This window comes from Apteryx mantelli, chromosome 5 (assembly GCF_036417845.1).
Source record: "Apteryx mantelli isolate bAptMan1 chromosome 5, bAptMan1.hap1, whole genome shotgun sequence".
NCBI classification, from domain to species: Eukaryota; Metazoa; Chordata; class Aves; order Apterygiformes; family Apterygidae; genus Apteryx; species Apteryx mantelli.
Genome location: NC_089982.1, coordinates 50,806,419 through 50,830,698, shown reverse-complemented (window position 1 = coordinate 50,830,698; position 24,280 = coordinate 50,806,419). Strand labels below are relative to the sequence as shown.

Genomic DNA, 24,280 nt, shown 5'->3' with positions numbered 1-24,280 from the left:
TGTGAGGGTGACAGAGCACTGGAACAGGTTGCCCAGAGAGGTGGTGGAGTCTCCTTCTCTGGAGATATTCAAAACGCGCCTGGACGCAATCCTGTGCAATGTGCTCTAGGTGACCCTGCTTGAGCAGGGGGGTTGGACTAGATGATCTCCAGAGGTCCCTTCCAACCTCAACCATTCTGTGATTCTGTGATAGGTCTAGAGAGAATGTGCTATTCTCCGAAAACAGCCATGCAGCCCCTGCACACATTAATGCAGCACTGTTCGGTTTCCTCTCATTAGGCCAGAAGGCAGCGTTCGCTAGCACACACTCAGACTGATTTGTGGAGCATGCTTACAGTCTCCAATTACTTTCATACAATGTTTTTTCCATCACTGCAACATGTTTTTTCATAACAGAGAGGTACCAGGCTCTTTCCTCCACTCCCTTTTGCCTCTTGGAATCAAAGTTAATCATCTGTTTGCAATTAACCTGTAACCTCAAGTGCCTCTCACTCACACAAGGCAGTGCTGTAGCTTTAAGTGCCGGTGGTGGAAGCAGGAGGGAGGACAGCAGTGCCAGGGCCAGCCCTGAGGCTGCTGCAGATCCTTCACGGCTCCCTGGTCCTGGCAGTGCTGCCTGCCATGGGGAGCTGCATGGTCCTCACTGTCTTCCTTGCTCTCTCCATTGCTGCTGTTGCTGCCGCGCACCGAAAGCTGCTGGTGTTCCTCATCGACGGCTTCCGCTTTGACTACCTCGATGACAAGGAGCTGGAGTCCCTGCCAGGCTTTAAGGACATCGTGAGCATGGGGGTGAAGGTGGATTACATGACTCCAGACTTTCCAAGTCTTTCCTATCCAAATTATTACACTCTGATGACAGGTGAGTGCTTTAATTTCTTTGTTGTGATGTTCCTCAGCTGCTGATGTGAAAGTCAGGTCCCTGTTACTTTCACATCTTTGTAGGAAAAAAGTAACATGGGTTATGCCTCTAGTTGGTGCCCTGAGTGGGGAGTTTAAAAGAACTGAAGTGTTGCTGCTCAGTATTGCTGCTTAGACAAAAAGATAAACAAATCTGTTTTCCCCAGAAGTCAGTAAGACTGGAAATACTGCTGGGAAGTGCTTTCAGGAGTGTCCTCTCCGCTGAGCGTGCTGGCTGCTGGGTTCCCACAGCTGGGAGCCCTGGGGCTCACCAGCCAAAGGCAGCACAGGGTAGCTGTCTCTCCCTGCTCTGAGCAAAATCCATCTCTGTGCTTGTCTAAGGTCTATTGCTGCAGAACACTGTGAAGTGCTTTTTCCTTACTGCTGCATTTGGAAGATAAAAATGAGTGGAAAGCATATGGAAGATAATTATGGAGCCTGTTTGGAGGCTTTTCAGTTAATAAAAATGCATGTAAACTGAGGGTGGCTAAGACATGTCTTATTTTCAGCCAGCAGGTCTGTTTTAGAAAGTTCAACACTACATTTCTTTTTAAACTGAACTGACATTCTGCTTCCACAGGTCCCTGTCTTAACTCTGCCCTAAGTCCTTGTATTTGTCAGATAAGGTGAAATAGCCAAACAGAGAAACACTAAGGATTTTTGCTCTTGCTCCTCTAGTAACAGCTTTCCTTTTTCTGAATGCCAAGGAAAGGCTTTTGGAAAACTGGGAAACAGTCATAATTTTGTGATGGTCAATTCAATCTATTTTCATGCTGACTTCCTTTTAATCTAACTATAGTGATACATAATTACAGTGACACTAGGAATGTGTACAGAGTACAGATGAGCTATTTATGTCAGAGAAAGACACCCTGGAAAACAAAATTGAAGTAAACTACCAAAGGTTTTTTTTTTTTTTTTGCCATAGTTATTTAATAAACAAGACCTTCCAGCTAACTGGAAGCAGTAATAAAATCTGTTCTCCTCTAGATATGTGCTGTCTTGTGCTGTCCATAGAACAATACAGTGCCCAGCAGTTCATATACTGCTTGCTGGGAAAGCAAATAGATGCCATTGTAAGATAGAATCTGACATCAGTTGTGCCCAGCTTGTTTTGAAACTACTTAACCCCTTCCTCCCTATCTTGAGAGAGAATTGCTCTTGTATGCTAACTTAAATTTGGGGGGGGGGGACGACTTACAAAATACCTGCAGTTTTTTTAATCACTTGGTGGAACTGCATGAACACAGAGCAAATTTTACTCCTGAAAATAAGTGTCACTCCACTGTGGACCATTTTCTTTAGATGTACTTGGGCAAACCAAGTTAACACTTCATATTTGTAAAAAGCCTTTGGCTGAAGTTTGTTAAACAGAACAGGGGGAAAAAAAGCTGCTTTCTCTCCCTAATCCTTGCTTAATCATCACACCTATTAAATGTATATGTGCAGACTGAAGTCTATAATCGCCATTTGGGGAGTTTTAAAAATGTCCTGTTAGTACTTACAAAGAAGGAGTTTAGTTTTAGATGATGAAACATGAAGATTACTAATCTTTTCACGTTTTTAGGGTACCACAGTTTTCAAACCCCAGGCTGAAGCAACGAGACAATTTATGAGACAAAACTCTTGATAAATGTTCTGGCTTTCATGGCAAGGATCTTAACGCTCTGCAAATATGAATTAACTGCAGATAACAATTACCCTCCATAACGTGTGAGTCACAGTAGTATTAAACAGGTCAGGAGCAAAACAAGGACCAGGTTTAGGTGATGAACAAGCCCAAGGCAGCTCAGAAGCATTTAGGACAACGTGAGCTGGAGGCGCCAAGACTGCACCAAGCCCTTGGGGGTAGGTGTACCTTGTGGCCATGTCCTGACCCAACAGCATGGTTGATCCCAAGATTGGGGTGTCCTCTCTACCCCCAACACCATGACAGAGGCTCCACAGAAAAAAGAGGTCATTCTTTAGGTGATGGTGGGGTTAGGATACTGTGGTACTCTGCAGAGGAGGGAAGGCGAAGGGTTAGTTGCTACAAAGCTGGGCCTCTTTGATGTTCGCTCTATGCAGGTTCAATTAGCAAAGCTGAAACAGCTTTTGGATAAAATATAGTATGACAGGGTGAAATTAGCATGTGCTGTAGCAACTTTTTTAGTGACTGGTGAGTTACCGTCTCTCTGTCACTACTGTGCAGGCCATGGAAAGCACACCTGATGTCATAACTCATGTCTCTATTGTTTAAATGCCACTGCGGTTTCTTCTGAGAAATCATAGACATGAGGATAGCTTATTCTTCATGTCTTGTCCTAAACTGTTGTATCATGAGCTGTTAAGAAGTTCCCATTCTAACCTCCAAACTGCTCTAATTTAGCATTTGCGGATGTGGTTTCACAGTGTATTAGCTTTTCCAGCTAAATCAGCTTAAGAAATTTCTGTCCCCATCTGCTCATTCCCATCCCTGCATTGTTCATTATATCCCATCACTTGTTTTGATGAATACTTGATCATTCACAAGGTCTTGTGAAACCGCGTCCAACCTGTTCAGGAATACACACAGCCGCCTTTACTATGACGGTGTGCACGTAAAAATGCTACAGCGGGGATATATTTTGCTCACAGAGAGGTCACAATGTAAGTAAACAAGATGGATGAAAGTTTGGGAGGGGAGGAACCTGGCTCACCCATGGCCACATAGCCGTCGCGTGGCACCACGAGGGAGAGGAACGAGCTCTCCAGAGGCGCACACTGCTGTTCGCTCTGGTGGGGCTTGCCACTTCTCGAAGAGGCAATTACAAATTGCAGCTGATTTTAAATTGTGGCTGGGAAACCACCAGAGGATCGTGAGTGGCCAAAAGTGACAGATTAAGGGAATGATAGAGGTAGGGATAAAAACCACCAGGTTGAAATGTGACTGGGCTAAAACCAGAATTTTCAGCTATTAAGTGAAATAAGCCATGGAGCCCTGCCAGGGGTCAGACTGTCCATAATATATTAAAGGGGTTTAAAAATCCTGTAATATGTAACAGAAGAGAATGTACACTGCTAATCCTCAGACTTCAGTTATTCAAAGGCAGTAACATTCAGGATTAGCCCTTCTAGTAATAAATTAGGTCTCCTACTTAAATCTTCTATTACCATTAACCTACAACAAGGTATTAACTGGAGAGTCATGGAGTGGCACAGGCCTGGGACCTGGGTAGAGGACTTCTCCCTTCCTCCAAACCTACAGCTATTGTGAGAAAGAAAAGCAAAAATGCAGAAACGAGAATAGTGGTAGAGGTCTGGCTTACTCATGTGAAATCACAGTGTGATTCAGAGCAACCTGAGGAATTATTTTGTTATGAAGATCTGGTGATGTGCATGGTAGCCCAAGCATGTAGTGCCTTAAAGCCCTGCTCTTTGGAAAGCAATCTTCTGTAACACCTTCACTGACACTACATTTCTTGGTTTTGGCTTCCCCAGAGGTGTCAAGACCATTTCCTCAGTGGCTGGGTTGTTTTTTAAGGAACTGAGCAGCTAGCTTGGTATCTTCCTGATGTCCTCTTTCTCCATTAATGACATTGCAGTTGTTGAGTCTAATTTTTTTCCTAATGTCACAGGGGTCTATGATCCGAGATGAGACATGAGCACAGACAGAGAAGGACACTGGCTGCAGAGAGACCCTGTTTGTGTGCACATACCTATCAACTGAATGAGGGAAGCTGTGAGTGGAAAAAATACTATAGAAAGAGATGCTTCGGAAGGAGGTTCTCAGGACAGATTTTATAAAAGTGACAAAAACTCTTTAATACCCAAGTCCCATTTACAAGTTTAATGGCACTCTGAAATCAGATTGTCAGGCAAACTGATAGATGAATTCAGTGTTTGTGTGGTGTTAAAGCTGTGTATATGTAAGGGACTCACTAGGGAGAGGTAGGGTTACATTAGTGCAGAAAGGCATAGCATAAAGTGGTGAAATAGGTAAAAGGAGTTGTTAGTGCTGACATATACATCTGAGGGAGCTTTGTGGGGTTAGATGTGGGTTTGGCAGCTAAGGGAAGAAGGAATCCAAATATGCCTGTCCCAAAAGGTTAGCTTAATCATACTGTGTTGTTTGTTTTCCGGAGAAAGGAATTAAGAACACAAGCCACCTCAGACTTTTATCCTGTTGAGAGCTTTAGAGAGTTTAATATTTCTCTTTCTCTGCCTTGGCCTGTTTCTGCAGGGAGCTTTCAAGCCAAACTAAATGGAAAGTCTGAGATCTCTCTCTTTCTCTCTCCATGACCACTACAACAGTGAGCTATTACTTCAGGGCTGCTCTTGCTGTATGTTTTGAGGAAAAGCTGCTTACACTGAGAAGTTTGGGCCTCCCTCACTAGAAGTGGGAGCTGGGAGTCTGCTTTGGGAGCTGTCGGACACCCTGCATGGCTGCATCTCCAGCAGATCCGCTGAGATGGCCCCTGCCGATGGCAGGCACCACCTGTCAGGGCCCCTCGCATTATAAGCCCCAGCCAGTATAAGCATCAGCGATCAGTACATCACATCAATGCCGGAAACTTAGCAGGGATTTATTTTCCAAGGTCCTAACAACAAATAAAGCCTCTTCCGGCAGGTCTTTCTTCAGGACAAGCCAGCTATCTGGTCAGCTGTGCAGCACTGCTTCCAAAGGCTGCATTTTTTTGCCCTCCAGGGGAGAAAAGGGGAGTCCCTGCTTGCAGAGTTCGGTGGGTGGGAAGTTGCTTGGAGAGCAGTGGGCGAGGGGCCTCAATATGCCTGTTTTGTGAGGTCCTGATCTCAGATAACTGGTAGAGAGGCTGTGAAGTCCCGTGAAACCTGGGGGATAGAGGCAGAGTTAGAACATTTTAGCTGCAGGTCTGCTGACCCCACTGCCAGGACAAGGCCCACGGTCTTTTGCAGGGCTGTCTCGCAATTGCAACAGCACATTTAAGGCTTATCTGAAATACAAGCTTCCTGATGTTCCCCCTGCTTTGTGACTCGGCCTGGTGTGTGCCACCTCCTCCTCTCCTGCGTGGCTCCGGCTGCGCCTCCCTGGGGCGATGGGCTGGGGGCCCTGCTGTACCCCACCTGCGGGCACCAGGTCCCCATGCTGGGTCCTCTCGCCTTTCCCGAGAGGCAGCAACAAGTCGGGAGGGAGAGAGGCAACACGGCAGGCCCAAGAGATGGTGATGGACGAGGTCTGCTCTGTCAGACGCACGGTTTCGTGGGTCTCCCCTATCCCCATTGCAGCAGTGTCCTTCCTCAGCTCCTCATCTCCAGTGCTGGCATACTGTACTGGTGAGGGGCTTTGCTGCTGATGGATGAATGCGTGGTCTGATGTATAAGCTAGTCTGTTCCAGTTTTTCCCCTGAGCACAGTGAATCTCAACGTACGCTGCCCTTCCTGCGTGCAGTGGGGACTACTGAGGGCAATTTATTCCACCCTTTCTAGAAGCAAATATCCAGTATCTTCCCATCTCTGCAGTTCTCCTGGGTTTGGTTCATGCACATGTTATCCCCTGACATGCTTGCAGATTTATTTGCTGTGATAGTTCTCCTGATTTACAGCACAGCATCTCAGTCGCTAAAGAGCCTGGGAGCGGGAGGAAAGCCTCCGCAGTGCCTCTAAGGGCAGCGTGCAGCTGCAGCCAGCATCCAGAGTCTCAGCAGCTTGCTGCTAAACCGCTCAAGCAGCGCTCTCCCAAGCAATGTATTGTAATCGAAGGACAGAGGTTGCTGCGCTTAATTATTGACTACCACCTTCGTGAGCATGTCCTTTGAGTTTTTATCAGTACAAGGTATGGTAAACTAGCAAAATCCAACCACGGTTGCAATTCTGCAGTAGCCTTGCTGTGTCACTGCTCAGAGCTGAGAAAAGCAGGTGTTTCACTCAACCACAAGAGCAGAATTTTGTACCTGCTTTTGCACTCTCTTTAAAATAGTAGAGCTACCTGCACAGGTGTAGTGGCTAATTCTGCAGTGGTCAAATCCACACCAACATTATTCTTACCCTCGTGGTCATGGAAAACAAAGTGCTTGGAGGGTCGTGACTGTCTCTTTTCTCCTGCGATTGTTTTGGCAGATACCTTGTTTCTGCTATCTGTTTGGTTGCAACTTGGTCCAAGAAAGGATGCTGACAATTTCTGCTCAGCAGTTAAGGGAAGTTGTACACAGCTCAAAGATGAGAGACTTTAAAATCTGTTTTTTTTTTTTTTAATTTATTTTAAAGAAAAAAGGGAGAGAGAGTTTCTTTAAAGTAATAAATGAGAGTTCAGCAAGGACCTGTTTTCAGTTACATAAACTTTACCCATATGATGTCTGAGGCATAAAAATTGCAGGAGTAGGAATGCAACAGGGAAATTCATTTCTAGGACAAATGAAGGAAAACTTCTCAACTTAGCTGTCTAAGATGAGGGGAAAAAAAACAAAAGGACATGAAGAGCACTATGAGTGATGAGGGAACTGGATTTTCAATTTTTTTGGTCTTCTTTTAACCACCATAGATGTCAGTAGAAGCAAAGTTGTGGTTTTTTTTTTTTTTTTTTTTTTTAGTCTATTCGTGACATATACTTTTTGAATCAATAGTGTCTTTTTCTTGGATTCAATGGTTCTCAATTTCCAAAATTGTACGTTGGGATGCAAAAGAGCACAAGGAAGTCTGTGGTAATACTACTAACTGGCAGGGAATGCATACTGTACTGACAAAGGTAGGCTGCAGGAGAGATTGGGAGCTGGGAATGCTTTCAGCGTTCAAATTCTTCATCTCACTTTGTTTATTCCCTGCCTTCAGAAAGGCTTCAATGCCAACAGCCAAAATCCTTCTCTTTAATACATATACAGAAATGTTGTGAAAAATCTGTGTTTGCTTTGTAGCAATTAAAAAAAAAAAAAACTCAAAATGGAGAACAGAAAGTTTTTCTCTTGCACAAGTTCATATGCTACAAATTGAAGCATAGAGCTTTTTACTTATACACTACCTAAAAGCCTCATAGCTCACATCTGCCTAATATGCCTGTTAACTGCTGTTAGCAGCTGTAAGTGGACATTCATGTATCCAGGTATTTCTTTGCCTGGGGCTAGAAGCACACAGACGCAGTTTATTAACAGAAGACTGCCAGAGATTCGTACCCTCTCTAATGGTGCATGTGCATGCAGCAGCTTGGCACCTCACTTGGTTCAGGCCCCGTTTTCTAGCTTGCCTGCCAGAAGGGCTCCCAGCTTAGTCCCTGAGCCCACCGCAGCACCCAAATTCAAGCAACTGACGTGCAGTTCAGAGCACCTCCTCCCCGGGGCAGCAAGACCTGCCTTCCCACGCAAGCAAGCTTCTGCAAAGCCTAAGCGAGGTGCTTTGGAAGCAGTTTGTGTGCACCCCAGCCCTGGCCCCATTATGAAAGCATTGAATTAAGTTTCATGCAGTCAAATGAATCCCCATTTAGAAAAAAATAAGCCGTGTGCAGCAGAGATTTTTTTCTGGCCCTTTCAATGTAAGAGTCCTGCTTAGATTGCAAATTCTCGACTGATTTAGGCTAAGGTGTTTCTGCTTTAGCTCAGTCTGGTTTTGGAGGGTCATAAAAAAATTCAAAAGTCTTTGCTGACAAGCTTTTCTGGGAACATGGATTGTCTCATCACATCTTGCAGGTACCGCTTTTGCCTGAGGGCCTGCAGATGGCAGGGCCACCTCATCTAGACCAGAGCCCCTGAGCTGCCATGAGATGTGGTCTCCTCTAGCCCAGTTAAGGCTTAGTGCTAGGATTTCTTTTTTTTACCTTTGGCCTTTCTTGTTCCCGTGCAGAGAAGGGCAAATGAAACCTAGCAGGAGAGCAGTGGAGCAGGGCCCTGAAGGACACACTGCTCATGTGGGCAGGTTGGGCTCAGCCCTTGGGGATGGCTGCACCGCTGTGTATGCTCCAAGCAGGCAACATGGTGCTGGCCATTTTAAAAGTCCTAGTTTCTTCCTCCTCACAGCAGCACAAGCAGAATATTTCATACTCAGCAGCTCTAGTGAGTTTGGGAGTGTGGTACAGCAAGGAGCTGATAATCTGGGTCAGACTTTAGCATTTCAGTGACTCTTAAACAGCACGTGAGCAAGCAAACAGCAGAGGAAGGACACTGTGGGAGAGGAAAGGACAGGGAGGAAGGGAACTGCACTGGGGCTGTTAAAACATAGCTGGCTAACCAAGTAAATTGTTTGAACCTAAATGCTCCAAGGACGCTACATGTCAGGCCAAGCTTTGAAGGACCAGATATACTTAGAGGGAAAAATAACCTTCCAGATCGTCTAGCCCTGTTTATGGACTGATTGAAAGTCTCTATTTTCTGGTTCTGGTGAGGTGATAAAGAACTGAAGGTGCTTCTGTTGCAGGCTTAGAAATGTATCACCATCATTAGATCATGTGGCACGGCTCCTCGTGCTTGTTCGTGAAGGCAGTAATGATACGTCACACGTTCCTCGCCTCTCTGGGAGACATGGGCAGTGCTACCTGTGTGCCCATCACAAAAGGAACAGTAGAAATATAGTGAGATTTCATGGTTCGGCAGGTGAGTCATCGTTTACTTCTCACACAGGCGCGTGAGCTTAGGGAGGTCTCTTTTGGCTTTGTTCCCATGCTGACGTTGTTCGTCTCACCCGTGTCATTTGTAATAGGGACAGCACTCACTTGTAGCGTTGCTTGCACTTGGCCTTGCAGAGGTAGGCGGGTGTTTCATTTGATGCCATAGGGTATGGCTCTAGCAAAAACAATAAAATACAACCAATCAGTGCTGACTGAATTAGGTCAGGAAGCACAACTACAGAAGTTCCAAAAGTCCAGAGAAACAGGCAGAATTAATGTTTTTCTTATTGTATATACACATTATATATATATATATATAAATATGTGTGCATATATATACACAGATTATAGCAACAGTCTGTTTCATCTGGACCAGTATACCCTCACCAGCTGTTGAATTTTTGGACCATTAATCTTCTACTTATGTGGACTGCATAATCTTACACACTTTAAAAATGCATTTCCTTTCTGCCTCTTGAAATGGGTATGGTTTGGATTGAAACCCTGACGTTGCAGAGGTGAGTAGGGATCTGGGTAGTGGCTTTAACGAGGCCGGGATGTAACCCCTCTTCTGTGTGGTTTTAGATGCGCTTGCTGAAGCACCCCGTGCTTGGCACCTCTTCTGGAGCTCAGAGACCCCTTCCTTCAGGACCCTGCCAAGCTTCCCTCACGGCTGTGCTCCCCGAGGAAGCCCTCATTAAATGCTAGCAGCTGTTCAGACCGAGCAATTTAGCTCATTCCCAGACTACGTAGCCCCATGGCAGCCTGTAGTCGCATCATTTCCTCCCGGCTCTTGTCACCCCCTCTGCGTGGTGGGGACTCGGGAGAAAAGGCCTCACTGCAGCTGGAGGGTGTACGTATAATATTACGTACATAGATATTTGCATGCATGTTACATATATAAGTATTTATGTTTATCATTGGGTGGATACCATATGGATACAGATTATGGTACCTTTGCTGTGCTAATTAATGTACACACTTCGGGCTCTCAGATAAATCTGATCTGCTCAGTGCAGTGGTAATTTACCTCTGTTTCGTCGCTCAGTGCACCGGGTATAGTATCATATATCTGTCACATGCTGCATCTCTTTTTTTTAAAAAAATAAGGTATTTGAGAATCTCAGAAGAGTGTTTTCTCATGTAGATTTAGATGCAGGTGCTCCCTGTATGACATGCCCTGTCTGGTAGCGATCCTACTCGCCATCCCTGCAGTCAGTGAGAGACCACTCTGAGACCTGGAGCAGTGAGATCGGGAAGAAGTCATTGGGAAGCAGGCAAATTTTACAGGAACACATCCTTTGATTTCAAAATCTCATGTGTGGTCGATGAAGGGCGCTCAGCAATCAGTGTTACTGTGCTGCTGTTATGAGTGGCCAACTGGTTGTGTATTTCTTTTTAAAAATTCATCTTTGTTTTGCATAGATTCATTCCAATGCTGACAAAAGCGCCTGGAGACATGGGAATGTGCTTTAAAGAAAGATAAATGCTGTAAAAAGTGTTGTGTCTAAGTAAGCTGTAGCATGCAGACTTGCAAATGCTTTTGCTGGCTCTTTTCCAGAAAGATACAGTAGTTATCATAGTCTTGGGAACTGTACTGCCTTTGTTTTTCCCTGTTGCTTGAGGAAGGGGTGTTTTTTCACTGCAATTGCAGTCACTTTAGCTAATGACATCTGTATGCTGCGTTTGCTTTTTGCCCTCTTGCTACCTGTGAAACTCCTAAGTTAATGTTTGATTACAAAGGGAAGTTACAGTAATGGAAACAATAATAAATTCTGCATGTTATGGTGACTGTCTAACACCATGTTGCTGTTTTGCTAATCATTAAAAAGGAGACCACCAAAGGTCATTTTCTCAGGCTGGAGAAAATAACTTAAAACAGAGGATGTAAAGAACTCAGGTTGTGCAGGTGACCCAAACGAAATTTGAGAGGTGACCTTAATTCCGGGTACAAGGGTCTTCAGAGGGAGAAGTGCCAGCTATTGCAGGGCTTTTTAATCAAGCAGGCAAAGTACAAGAGAGCCAGGGCTGAAGATTAACACCAGACAAGATCAAATTAGAAAACAAGCATACTTTTTGAACAGCGTTTGCTGATGAGAAACTACTGGGAAGAGCAACCTAAGAGAGAGATGAGTTAGTTGGCTATTGGGGTCTTCCAGGGAGATCTGGGACCTTTCTGGAGCACAGGCTCCAGGTAGCATTAAATGGTCCTGCCTTATGGTCTGTCTGCTGATCTGGTGGTCCCTTCTGGCTTTTGAATCTGTGAACTAGAAAAATATTTTTATCTTTTCATACATAAGTTGTGGTAAATTTGAATCTTTCTTACCCTTTGTGTTGTACATGTATTGCAATTATTTGTAATTGTAGGGTTTCTCCAAGAGCATAACTATCTGCATATAGAAGCTCTTGGAAATCCAGCACATGCAGTGTATTTTTGCAAAATAGCAACTGAAACAGGTTTTTTAAGGTGAAGGCAGCAGTAAAAAAGAGAGCTGATGTCCCTAGAAGAATGAACTTGTCTAATGTGATGATCAGAATAATACTCTAACTGTGTATAATAGTACAGAGGAATTAAACTACCCAACAACACTACAAAGAACAATCTCTGTTCTGTCCCTTAAAGAGGTGGGCGAACTGATGGTAGCTCTTAAGTCCTACATGAAGTTTGCACCAATAGCAGCTGGAGGTCACTGTTTTTTATGAAGACTATGTGATGTATAAATATGTGACCTGCTGAACAGCTTCAGCACCGATCTCCAGGTTTCCCAGGCTGATACTGGCTGCCTGCATGCAGTTTGCCAAGTTGATGTATGCTCGGGAGTATATGGACTTCAAGAAGCTGAAGAGACGTAGTTCTCCAAGGAGTAAGGCTGAGGTTTTTATGCGCTAGAGAGGCTTGCTACCACACTTTTTAGACTTATAGCAAAGAAAGCTATTGACAGCCTAAGGAGAACAGGTTTCTTCCCCTCCAGTCCACCAGTTTTTGTATGTTAAACCTGTTTGTTTTGATACGGTGAATATTAGTGGCTGCCACAAACTGGGACTGCTTTTCTACTCCGGGGAGGAGGAAGTGTTTTGCATAATTAAAATACTTCATAGTAGGAAAGGGGATTTTCAAAATCCATTCCAAGGTGACATGTACACAAAGGTTACAGAGTCCTCTACCTTTTTAAAACAAAGCATATTGAGGTTATTTCAGTTCTGCTCATCACACTTATTCTCACACTAATCAAAGCCTGTTGTCCAGATCCTCACCATATCTGTGACTCACTGGCTAATGACAAAAGTGTCTCACACATACATCAGTTGTTTCTTTTCAGGATGAGGAAATCGTGAACTTTCAGTACCACTTATTCTTCAATGGTCCTTCTTCCATTTTTGTTAACTCATCTGCAGATTAACTATTAAAATACAGTATCTTCTCTTCTGACAATGAAAAAAAAAGAAAGATACCTCTCAGGAAATACACACTAGTTTCGTGTGATATAAAATGGCCCAGAGATCAGCTGTAAGGTAACTGGAAATGTCTGATGAAATGATTGCAACCCCCACAACCAGGAGCAAAGCGTGTGCATGCAGAACGGCCAGCAAACAGTGATGGAAAATAAAAGTAATATATAAAGCTTTCAGACTAGGTTGTAGAAAACCACAATGGCCTATATATATATATATATATATATATATATATATATATACATATATATATATTTAAAGATAAGGATCCTCCCACTGAATATGTTGGGAGAACCTTGCATCTTTGGACCTTCTGGCCTGATTTCCTATGGGCCTGTGGCTTGTGCCTAAGAAATATAGGATATATAGGATTGCTTGGGGCCTGTTGTGTAGTTCTTGCTATAAAAAGAGTCTCAGTGAACTCAGTAGCCTTGTGTAGCAGGGTGAGGATGGAGAGGGCAGGTCTACCCCCTGCTATGTCATGCCTGATTCCCTTGCTCCTTACCATCACTGAGTAGTTTCTGCATATTTTTTTTTTTTACTGTTTTGACCCTCTTCCAAGCACTGTTAAATAAACTGTGATGTCTAAATATCAGTGTTGAGCAATGCATGTTAAGCGTTAGATGAAAGAGAGGGGAAATGCAAGTTTCCCAAACTTTATTCTGTGTTTCCAGAGAGTGCTTTTTATCCCTTCCTGTTTACAGACTGCTTCCTGCAGTCCTCTGGGTCCGTATGCTGGCGAGTACCTTAAAATAGCCTCAGACTTGGCATATGCTATGTACTTAGAAGGAGCCAAACGTCAGTCAAACATGTGGCATCTGCACGGGCTGCCACCACAGTGGTTTGTTTGCGCAGGTTGTGTACAGCATGTCGATTAGACCGTAGGATGTGGGATTCATTTCTTCTCGCTTTAGCTGTCTAGAAGTTGGCTGTCTCAAACTGAGCTAATTATGTGACCTTTCTCTGTAATTAAAAGAAAGTAATATGCACCTCCAGAGGATAACTCCTCCCAGATATCTTAGATGTTTATCTTAGGATGGCATGAATTATCTAGAGCTGCCACTTTTCTTCATTGACTGTGAAGGAAACATAGATGACTAAGTTAGACTTCAGCAGTTAACTTTTAGATGGCTAAACTGACAGATAGAGACTGCCACCCAGCAAACCTTTATAAAAGGTAACAGGGTCAAGAAGATCGTATGAGTGGTTGCAAGGTGAAAGTTTCCTGACTTCACACCATGGCTTTTCAGCTGATTTACTAGGTGGTCTCATGTGAGCATATAATAGCAGTAGTCGTATTAGCTGTGTCCTTCTTCTGGAGAACACAAATCTAATTATGCTCTTTTTTTCTCCCTCCTGTAGGTCGCCACTGTGAGGTCCATCAGATGATTGGAAACTACATGTGGGACCCAACTACGAATGTATCTTTCGATATTGGTGTGAATAAAGAAAGCCTGTTACCTCTCTGGTGGAATGGATCAGAGCCTTTGTGGGTCACAATGGTGAAAGAAAAGAAGAATGTCTTTATGTATTACTGGCCAGGTTAGTATGTCAGAAATTATTACCATTTTAATGGTACGTCTTTACATTTAAGTACACCATACTCTGTAGTATGGCTCTTTAATACACTACAGTTATGAAGTAAAGACAAGAATTATAAATACATTATTAATCACTTATAGAAATCAGTTTTCTTTAGTTAGGTTATCACAATTTGCTCATGCTTAGAGGTGACTGAACTGTAGCTGGCGATAGCATTCCTGCCAGCGTTACCTCCAGTGACGTCGCTGGTTGCACAGTGTCCCCTCCTGCAGTAACTGCTTGTTCTTCCTGCCCACCTGTAGCCTCAGCTGTGATGCACTGTTCATGGAGCAGTGCTGTAGACCAGGTCACTGATCAGAGTTAAAAAAATAACCATCCTCCCCAAATGTCTGGGTTTTTTTCTCACCTGGAAATAAGCATTTGAGAGCTGTGTATTTTCCCTGTGGGGACAGCAAGCCCCAGCTGGAAGCAAGCATTGATTGGTGAGCTGGAGTGAGCATGTTCACTGTCCTTCATGGTTAACGCAGCCAAGGTCCCAGTTGCTCCTGGTCTGAGCCGTTCATTCGGAGTGGCTTGACCTTTCTGTTGCTGGTTTGCTCAGTATTGGACCAACTCTTTTCCACTGAAATCACTAGGGGTGTGTAATAACAAGTCTTTTTTAACAAATAGGACTGTACCCTTAGGTTGTCCGTTTAGCCAGCCACATAGAAATAAATGTCCTAGCTGTGCAGCCGAACCAAGTTACATGCAAGATATGCAGCTTCTTGCCTTTTCGGCCTTTTAACTCTGCTAGTGAAGCAGTATGCAGATATTCTTGTACATATAACTGCAGACTAAAGGAGCACGTGTTAGAAACACTGTATGAAAATAGCCAGTGACAGTGGGCAGAGCGGTGGCCGCTGACTCACTCCACAGGCTCCCAGCCAGCCCATCGCCTCCATCCCAGCACACGTGGGCCCTGTCACGTTTGTCCCATACAATGCGCCTAATGGGTTTCTGGAGAAAAAAACACAGTTCTTGGGAAAGGGCTGAAAGAACAAACCAGGATGGTTACATTCAAAAACTAGCCAGATCATTTCTACAGTACTGAAGAGAGAAAAGATCTGAGGAAGGAAATGTTGCCTTGTGGACTCAAATGCCGTCCAACAGACTGGAAGAGCAGACTGGAGATAAGGTTTTGGATCATCCTTCAAAAAATCTGCTTCTTACTGGAGATCACCCAAATGACTTAACAACAATGAAAATAGTAGGATATATAAATTAAATATGAAAGACTATATATAAAAATATCTTAATATATTTCTTGATATTTATATCTTAATATATATCAATGTCCTATATAAATATCTCAAATTAAAAGAATATAGAAATTGTTCTAAAAATTTATGAAAACACCTGTTTCTCTAGACTATTCACTTTTAACTACAAGTAGAACTGTACTGAGTAGATGTGATTCTCTAGTCTACAGAAGGCTACTGAAATCTGAAAGAACAGTAACGCTTTTCATTAAAAGCCGTTAGATTTTACCCAGCTCCTTCATGTAGCCTTTTGAGCAGTGAAGGACCTCTCAGCTTTTGAGCTGAGCCCAAGGAGAGGACAAATGAGGGGTATATGTATGTATACGTATACATATGTAGTATTTCTAGCAGAAAATTGCAAGGAACAGTAGAGCATTCCTTTTTCCCAGTGGCAAATGTATCCGTTTACTTTGTTATGACCCAGAGGGTGGAACTGTGCCCTGCTGATTCCAAAGGGAGTTTTTGCATGGATCTGGTATTTTATCTGTGGACTGTGACAGATAGATTTGTCTGTCATTAATTATTACCTGTGATAGGCTATCTTGGGCAAAGTCCTTAATGCCTCAGTTCAGCAAATGCTTAAGCACATGCTTGTTTTTGAGCATGTACATGGTCCAATGGACACACAGGCCATAAAGGGTTTGGCATGGAGGGAGAAGCAGGGAAAACCTTAGAGCAATTGAACTAAACTACAGGACAGTTGGCCTGAAGTGTGAGTCCAATTGTAATTGGAATAAATAAGTGTCACTCCAAATGCAACAAAGTTTATTTGATACATTTTTTCCCCTATGATTTTTGAACTGTCTTCTAATTCCACAGTAAAGGTGTGATTGTTTGAAATTTTCTAGATTTATTATTTTAAGGCTTTACTTCTTAAATGGCATTCTACTGGGGAAGTGATCCCAAAAGAAATTAAAGAAAATATAAGGATTTAATAATCAAGGTGGGTGGAGGTCCTACAGACTTTTGTACTGAGAATGATGCTCTATTAGTAATTAACTTTCCAGCCTGAGGATATTCCACTAGTAATGAATCTTGTAAATCTGATAAAGATCCAAACAGGAAAAGTTTGGGAACCTGTTAACAGGTAAAGAAGTGTAGAGCCAAATTCATCACACACTGTTCTGGAAGCTGATATTTTCTCTCCAGCTAGCAATGAAGACAATGATCCAAATGAGACTGATCAAACATAAAACAAATGCACTGTGAATGCTGGCTAGCTAATTCCCAGAGTTAACTTGTATCACTGCGATTTCCTTATCAGAGTCACTTCCAAGGCTTTGCAAAGGCTGAATCTGAAATCTCCAGCTTCATATTCTGCTTTATATTCCTTCATCATGCATATTCAGTGTTTAAAAGAAAATCTAAACCTCAGCAAATAGGGACACAAAGCAGAAGAGCTGTCAAAAGTGAATACCCATCCATCACACCTTTATCTGCGAGCTCAACATGAACAGAGCCCAGATGCCTAGCCCAGATGAATTCTGCCTGCAAGTTTACTTCTAGGAGTGGAGGAGCAAAAATACCACTGCCTTGGGTGTCCTAATTGTTGTTTGTGTTAAAGTGTCACGTGGTAAGCATTTGGCTTGTAGGACCGTTTTTCTGCTTTATTCATCGCAGGCGCAAAGGGGCTTACTTCAGAGATGAGCACAGGGTGCTTATTAAAAAGTTTCTGTTCTTCAGGTCTCCATTCAGGGGCAAAAAGTTATGCATCTTCTAGATGTTTGATTGCCAAGTAATATACAATAGCCGGTACTGTATCTGAGATCAAATGTGCAGTCTCGCAGCCCCGGTCGTCTTTCTGAAGTACTGACTTTCCAGCGGATGGTGAAACTCCAGGGGAGTGCAAGAGCAACCTGGTGATACCACCAGTGTCAAAGCTTTGCAAAGCTGCTCAGAAACTTTACAGAGCTCCTCAAAAGCTTTGTAGAGCTCCTCATGCTCAGCTCAGTGGATGATATAACACAAAACCCTCCGACTGCTTCATTTTCCAGCAGTATATGCAACTGCTTCGGCTGAAGTGGAATGACATCTTTTCTAAACACTGAAATGAGAAAAAGGGAAAATAGACTCTAAACCAAACCTTTTTCCATTTAAACACAACATTTTTCCAGACCATTGAGCTAGTCTGGAAAGTTTTCAAAACTTTCTGTTATGACACGAAGTGTCCAACTGCTAAATCAATGTTTAGAAATGCAATTTAAAGCTGGCAGAAGTTCAAGTCTCCATGTCAAAAAGTTAAAGAGGAGTCTATATATCACTGTGAAAGAAGTCCTTATTTCTGCTCCAGAAGTTCAGGTTTTTAAATAGCAGTTTAGTGTCATAAAAACTGTGCAGAAAGGTAGTGAACACTAAATCTCAGCAAATACAGCACATCTATTTGTATTTTCACCAAAAAACCCTTAATATTCACTTTGACTCCAAATCCTTATTAGATTTCCTTTCCCTTTATATTTAAGTGAGAAAATTTACCAGCTGTGCTGGCCTCTACCAAAATGAAATTTAATTATTAAAGGGTCTTCATAGTAAGTTTTTTACGAATTTGTACCAAGCTTTCACACCCAGAATCCAATTTTAAGTTATTTTCATCACAGAGGTAATAAAAGTATGTGCACTATCTTCTAATGTAAGCAGCCTGAATTTTCAATATTACTGTCAATGATCTGCATGCTTGCAGACAAATATTTAGTGGCCAAAATTATTTCTAACTGTTTCTACCTCTCTAGTCTTTTATATCATGCTCATCACTTGACAATCTAGAAATAGCAAAGATACAGACATCTGAACAAACAAAATATCCCAGATCCTCAGGAGGTTTATGCTGTCAGTTAAAATAATCTATTGAGTAATTTTGAGGAACGATATCTGAGATTTAGATTTAGATTTAGTCATGGCTGGGCTTGTGTTTCCAGTTGTGTCCTTACATTCTTGCCCAGCTTTGGAGGCAATTTTTTCCCCAAACTCAACCCAAAGGGTATTTCACGCCTCCTGAAACTAGGTTCTTTGTGCAGTCACCAAAGGTCTGTTTTGGGCAAATCTCGGCCTAAATGGTAAGAGCAAAGGGGACAGAAGTAGTGTGGATAACCTAATCTGGCCAAAGCCCACAGGTGAAGGACTGCAGCTGCTGCAGCGCCACATTCCTTGCAAGTCCCTGTTGCAACCCTGCTGCGGTGCTGAGCCTCGTGGTTGGCTTAGCCTCCAAGAGGTGTGCTTTTCCCTGTATCCCAATATTGTGTCCCGGTAATACAGGTTTATGCAGACCGAGATAGAGGACACTGACCAAATCTTTTTTATCGAGTGTCCTAGTAAGCAAACAGTGCTGTAAAGGGTCTCCGGCAGTAGCTGCTGCCTGCTTCTAGTGCCCTCTCTGCACTGACCCTTCCTGTGCACCTTGCTTCTTCCCAAGCAACAATTCAGCCTCTGGCAGTCCTTAATGTCTATTTCTTTTATCCCAATGTTATGGGTAAACGCGACAAATTGACAACCACTCGGGCCGGGTTGCATAAATTCCAATTTAATAGAATAATTGAGCAAGTCACAAGTAAGCAAAACAGTGCTGGGCGGCCGGGGAGTCTCCTGCTCCACCAACGGCGTGCGCAATCCCCCGCTCACAGTCCCCTTATATGCCTGTAACTTCTGTGGTTGCACCGGCTGTTGCTGGGGGGGGTCGGGATGAAAGCTGGGGTCTTCCTCTGTGTTGTACGTGGTGCCTTTCAGGTCACGTGCATACATTTCACAATGCAATATCGCTCTGCTGGCTCAGTACAATCATTGTGGTGATAGCCGGTACTTAGCGCCTAGTTTCATGATAAAATCACTTCACGAGTTGATGTAACAAATTATTACCTATCACAATCCCCCCTTTTTGTTTTGGTCCTTTTTAATTTGTTCATCAAATCGAACAACAGCCTCCTGTGCCAGGGGGAGCATAGGGTTATGCTTACTCTCATCTTCATTCAGTTGTTCATATTGACTTCTTATCAACAGTAGGTGGGCAGCTTCGAGTCTGCTTTTAGCTAAGTTATTTATTCTATTTACTATACACGGTCCAAAGGTCAACACAAGTACTAATAAAGCCAATGGACCCGCGATTGTAGACAATAGGGTTGTTAGCCGGGGAGAATGACTGAACCATGATTCATACCACCCTTGCTGGGCTTCTCTTTCCTTTTTACGTCTTTCAAGGCCTTCTCTCAGTTTCGCCATAGTATCCCTGACAACTCCTGTATGATCTGCATAAAAGCAACATTCTTCTCCTAGGGCTGCACACAATCCTCCCTGTTGTAAAAATAAAAGGTCCATCCCTCTTCTGTTCTGTAACACCACTTCTGATAGTGATGTTAACGACTTTTCTAAGGCGGTGATGGATTTTTCTATTCGTTCTAAGTCCTCGTCCACAGCTGCCCGTAGGGTGCTAAGGCTCTGCTGTTGTATCACTAAGGAGGAAATTCTGGTTCCCGCTCCCACTGCCCCGAGGCCCAGTAAGGTGGCTATAGTAATCGCGGTGATTGGTTCCCTCTTTACTCGGACCGGGTGAGGGGTGTCCCAATGATCGTACATCACTTTTTCCGGATGGTACAAGATCCTGGGGACTACTTCTACTTGTATACAATATTCTCGGGACTCATTAAGCACCCTTAAGGAGACACAAGGAGTCAGGCCGGTTTTTGAGCATATCCATCTAGTTCCTTTGGTGGGAATAGCCCATCCATTTTTAGGGATGTGGTTTTGCAATGATATAGATCCACACAGCTTTTTCTTTGATTTTGGCACTTTGCCAATACACATTCCTATTCCTGTAACTTGCTTCATAGTCAATCCCTTCTTCTTATCTTCCCATTGACACTGTGAAGCTGGATCATTGCTTAAGGTATATGTCATATTTACTCCTATTGCTTCATAAAAAGGGGGTCTTATGTCGTAGCATAACCAGCAATGGGTAGTTATACTAGGGGTTGTAGCATTTAATACTTTGTAGGTTGCTTGCACAACCTTCCACAGAGGATTGTCTATCCTCTCTGTGGCTTTACTTTCTGAGATTACAACAGTATCTTTCGAGGTGGGGTGATTCATAGGAATACTTGTCGAATTCATGATCGCACCCGTTGGTTGGATTCTTGATTCTACTCCCTTAACAACTAAATTCGGCCCTATTGCTTGAGGAGTAGGTCGCACACTTTCTTTCTTTATGAAAATTAATCCACCCCTATCGGTCCCGGTCTCCCAGTACCGGACTCCCCAGGTCTTTCCCAAGAACCATCCCGGATCTTCCGGACGGGTGATATTTATCATTAAATATTTACAAGTTCCCAGGGGGGTATAGTGGGGACTTCCCCGATACCCCAGCTGGAAATCCTCTTTAGGGGGGATACACCCAGAAGGCCCCCATTTTACTGATAAAAACTTATCTGATCCTGCTCCTGGAGTCCAATCAGAGGCTATAGTTTCACATCCCCAATAAGCACAATAATAAGAGTTTACAGTATCCTTGCCCAGGATTAGAACTAGGACAAAAGTAAAACCCCATATGATCTAGACATGGTTCAATAGGCACCAACTCACATAAAGTAGCTGTGAATGTAGGACTCCCGGGTACACTTCGTACTTGGATCACTGTTTGATCCTCCCACCTTATTAATGACCACTTAAGGGGTTGGTGTATATTATGTTCCCCCTTTGATTCGTCTTCCTAATAAGCCTAGCACAATCATCTTCCAGAGGAGTAGTGGACCCATGGCTGGGCTAACGGATATTTTACGAACCCTTAATGCCTTGGAGGGGCGATCCGTGATGCCAAGTGTCTCTGGGACTTTAAAGAGTCTGGGCCTTACAATTTTGGGTATCCCTGCTTAGGAGGTGGCTTGTCGGCCTCGATCCCCACAGTTTCTATACGTCTCTGTCTCCTCTGCCTACTCTTTTGCTCAGAGCAGCAGGGTGCACCGTCTTCTCGACAGCAGCCGTATTCTTCAGGGGAACCTCCTGTATGAGCTTTTTGGATTTTTAAAGGCTTCCCAGTTCTCCAGAGTGACACTCAACATACGGCACGGTCCACCTACAATTGGTGTTTTCAATTTTGGCCTTATGTGATCGGGGTGGTTGGCGTAGGTACAACCTTTCTCTGGTTGTACCCCTTTAGCAAAAGCTTCCCACCATTCCACCGATCTTTTCTTGAGATCCCTTTTTAATGTCAAATGGGTCAATTTGCCATAACAAAGGCGACAACTGCCACTAGGGAGGTACCCGTGCTACCAATGAGTCCACTACTTCTCTTTACAAATCCTATATTCATAACACACAAAGGGATAACAAATACAATGTGAGGTTTTACAAAATGTGGTCTTACTTATCGAGGTTTCTAGGTTTCTTCTTAAAGGTTACTTTTAAATTGTCCGGGTTTCCAAAGGCTTCCCATGATGATTCTGAGATCGGCCCTTTAATTCTGCTGGCATGTGTCCATCCTCGCTCTGCGGTGCGAATAGCAGTGTCTGTGGTAAGCAAGACAAGGAAAGGTCCCTCCCAGTGGGGAGTCAAGGATGAGTCTTTCCAGGTTTTAATTAAAACCTTGTCTCCAGGGTTAACTCGGTGAATGGCTACATCTAATGGAGGTCTCTGTACTATTAGTCCTTTCTTTATCAATTCTTGTCTTCTCTTCATAAGCTCTGTAATATATTTCTGTAATAATCTCTCTTCTGCTTTAGGATGTTCTTTTGGTATTTCTAAATCGTATGGCATCCCATATAACATTTCAAAAGGGGAGACTCCTGTGTCAGTTCTGGGCTGAGTTCGTATATTCAACAAGGCTAAGGGTAAACACTTGATCCAATTCATCTGGGTTTCCATCATTAGCTTCGTTAACTGTTTTTTTATTTCCCCATTCATCCTTTCTACCTTTCCCGAACTTTGAGGATGCCAAGGAGTGTGATGCTCCCACTTGATCCCTAAAGGATCTAATGTTTCTTTAATGACTTTGGATGTGGCCCCCTGTCTGAGTCTATGACCGATACATTCCCATACCGGGGTATGATGTTTTCTAGCAATATCTTGGCTACCGATTTCGCAGTAGCTCGGGCTACGGGAAAGGCTTCTATAAAGTAAGTTAAATGATCTACTATAACTAATAGGTATTTATACCTGCCCACTTTCGGGAGTTCTGTAAAGTCAACCTGTATTTTCTCAAATGGCCTCTTGGCTATTGATCGTCCCCCTGGGACTTTTTCTCTGAGGTGCTGCTTGTTAACCTTCTGACAGGTCAAACATTCTCCCACTAGTCTTTTTGCTATGTCATATATTCCAATGCACATATACGTGGTTCCAAACTGGTCTACTAATGCTTGCACTCCCCAATGAGTCTGTCGGTGGAATTCTTTCATGATTCTCCAAGCCACACCTTTGGATACAATTTCTCTATCATCGGGCAACACCCATTTACCTTCTTTTTCTATGGCTCCTATCTGTCGTAATTTATCTGTTTCCTGTTTAGTAAAACTCATCCTGGTATCCAGCTTATCTTGGCCCTCCTTTCCTTCAGACAATAGGTGTAAAGCTGCCTTTCTTGCCTCTTCATCTGCTAGATTATTTCCCCTTATGTGGTAAGATGTGCCCTTTTGATGGCCCCTAACGTGTACTACCGCGATTCTCCGAGGTCCCCTCAGAGTTTCTAAAGTTTTTCTAATTAATTTTTCGTGCACTAAATTCTTCCCTTGCGAATTAATCAGTCCTCTTTCTTCCCATATTTTCCCAAATGTATGTACTACTCCATAAGCGTATTTAGAGTCGGTGTATATAGTCCCTATTTTGCCTTTTAAAATTTCTAAGGCTCTAAAAACCGCATACAATTCACAAGCCTGGGCCGACCAAGTTTTGTCTAGGGGCCCTGATTCTATTAACTAACCATCATATCTCGGCCCAGTAAATTATATTCAGCTTCGGGAACTAATAAAAAGGATCCCACACTTAATCGAGAGTCTGATTCTATTTTCACATTTTTAATTACTGGGACCTTAAAGGGTTCTCCTTTAACTCCTATCACTTGTAGTTTCTCTGGGGATGGTTTACACCCCCAGGGTACCGTTTGGACAGTAGATCTTTCTGCCCCAGAATCCACAAGGAATTCTACTTCTTGTCGCTGGGGACCCAATTTCAATTTTATCAAGGGCTCGGTTCCTTTATGAGTCCCCAGCAGATAGAGCCCCTGACCCCCCTAATCTTCTTGGAACATTTGCTCATCCTGCATTCGCTTCCTGCAATTCCTCTTCAGATGCCCTTTCTTCTGGCAATAAAACACTCAACCTGCCTCAAGTCCCTCATCACGACCTCTCTGGGTTGTCCTTCTTGGTGAGGTGGCTTTCTTTTAGGTCCGTTATACGACCTAGGAGGTTGCGCCTGGATCCCTCTCTGTCCTTCTCGGACTGCTGCCACCAGAATCTTTGCCTGCCGCCGATGAGTTTCCTCTTCCCTTCGCACATGCACTTTCTGAGCTTCCCTCAGCAATTCATCCAGTCCTCTATCTTGCCAATCATCTAACTTCTCTAACTTCCTTCTGGTATCTGGAAAGGCCTTTGCTACA

General features: G+C 43.4%; 1 protein-coding gene across 6 annotated transcripts in view; it reads left to right on the top strand.

The window, feature by feature from the left end:
• The first annotated feature begins 518 nt into the window (after positions 1–518).
• Positions 519–24,280, top strand: part of ENPP6 (ectonucleotide pyrophosphatase/phosphodiesterase 6) — a 54,747-nt gene continuing 30,985 nt past the window's right edge. For all 6 annotated transcript variants that reach the window (XR_010884413.1, XM_013942143.1, XM_067297958.1 and 3 more), the window contains exons 1-2: positions 519–859; positions 14,237–14,416. Coding sequence is in view for 5 of the 6 variants with exons in the window: in XM_013942143.1 (XP_013797597.1) it covers positions 622–859; positions 14,237–14,416 (418 nt within the window). In the remaining variant the exon portion in view is untranslated. The remainder of the gene's footprint in view (positions 860–14,236; positions 14,417–24,280) is intronic.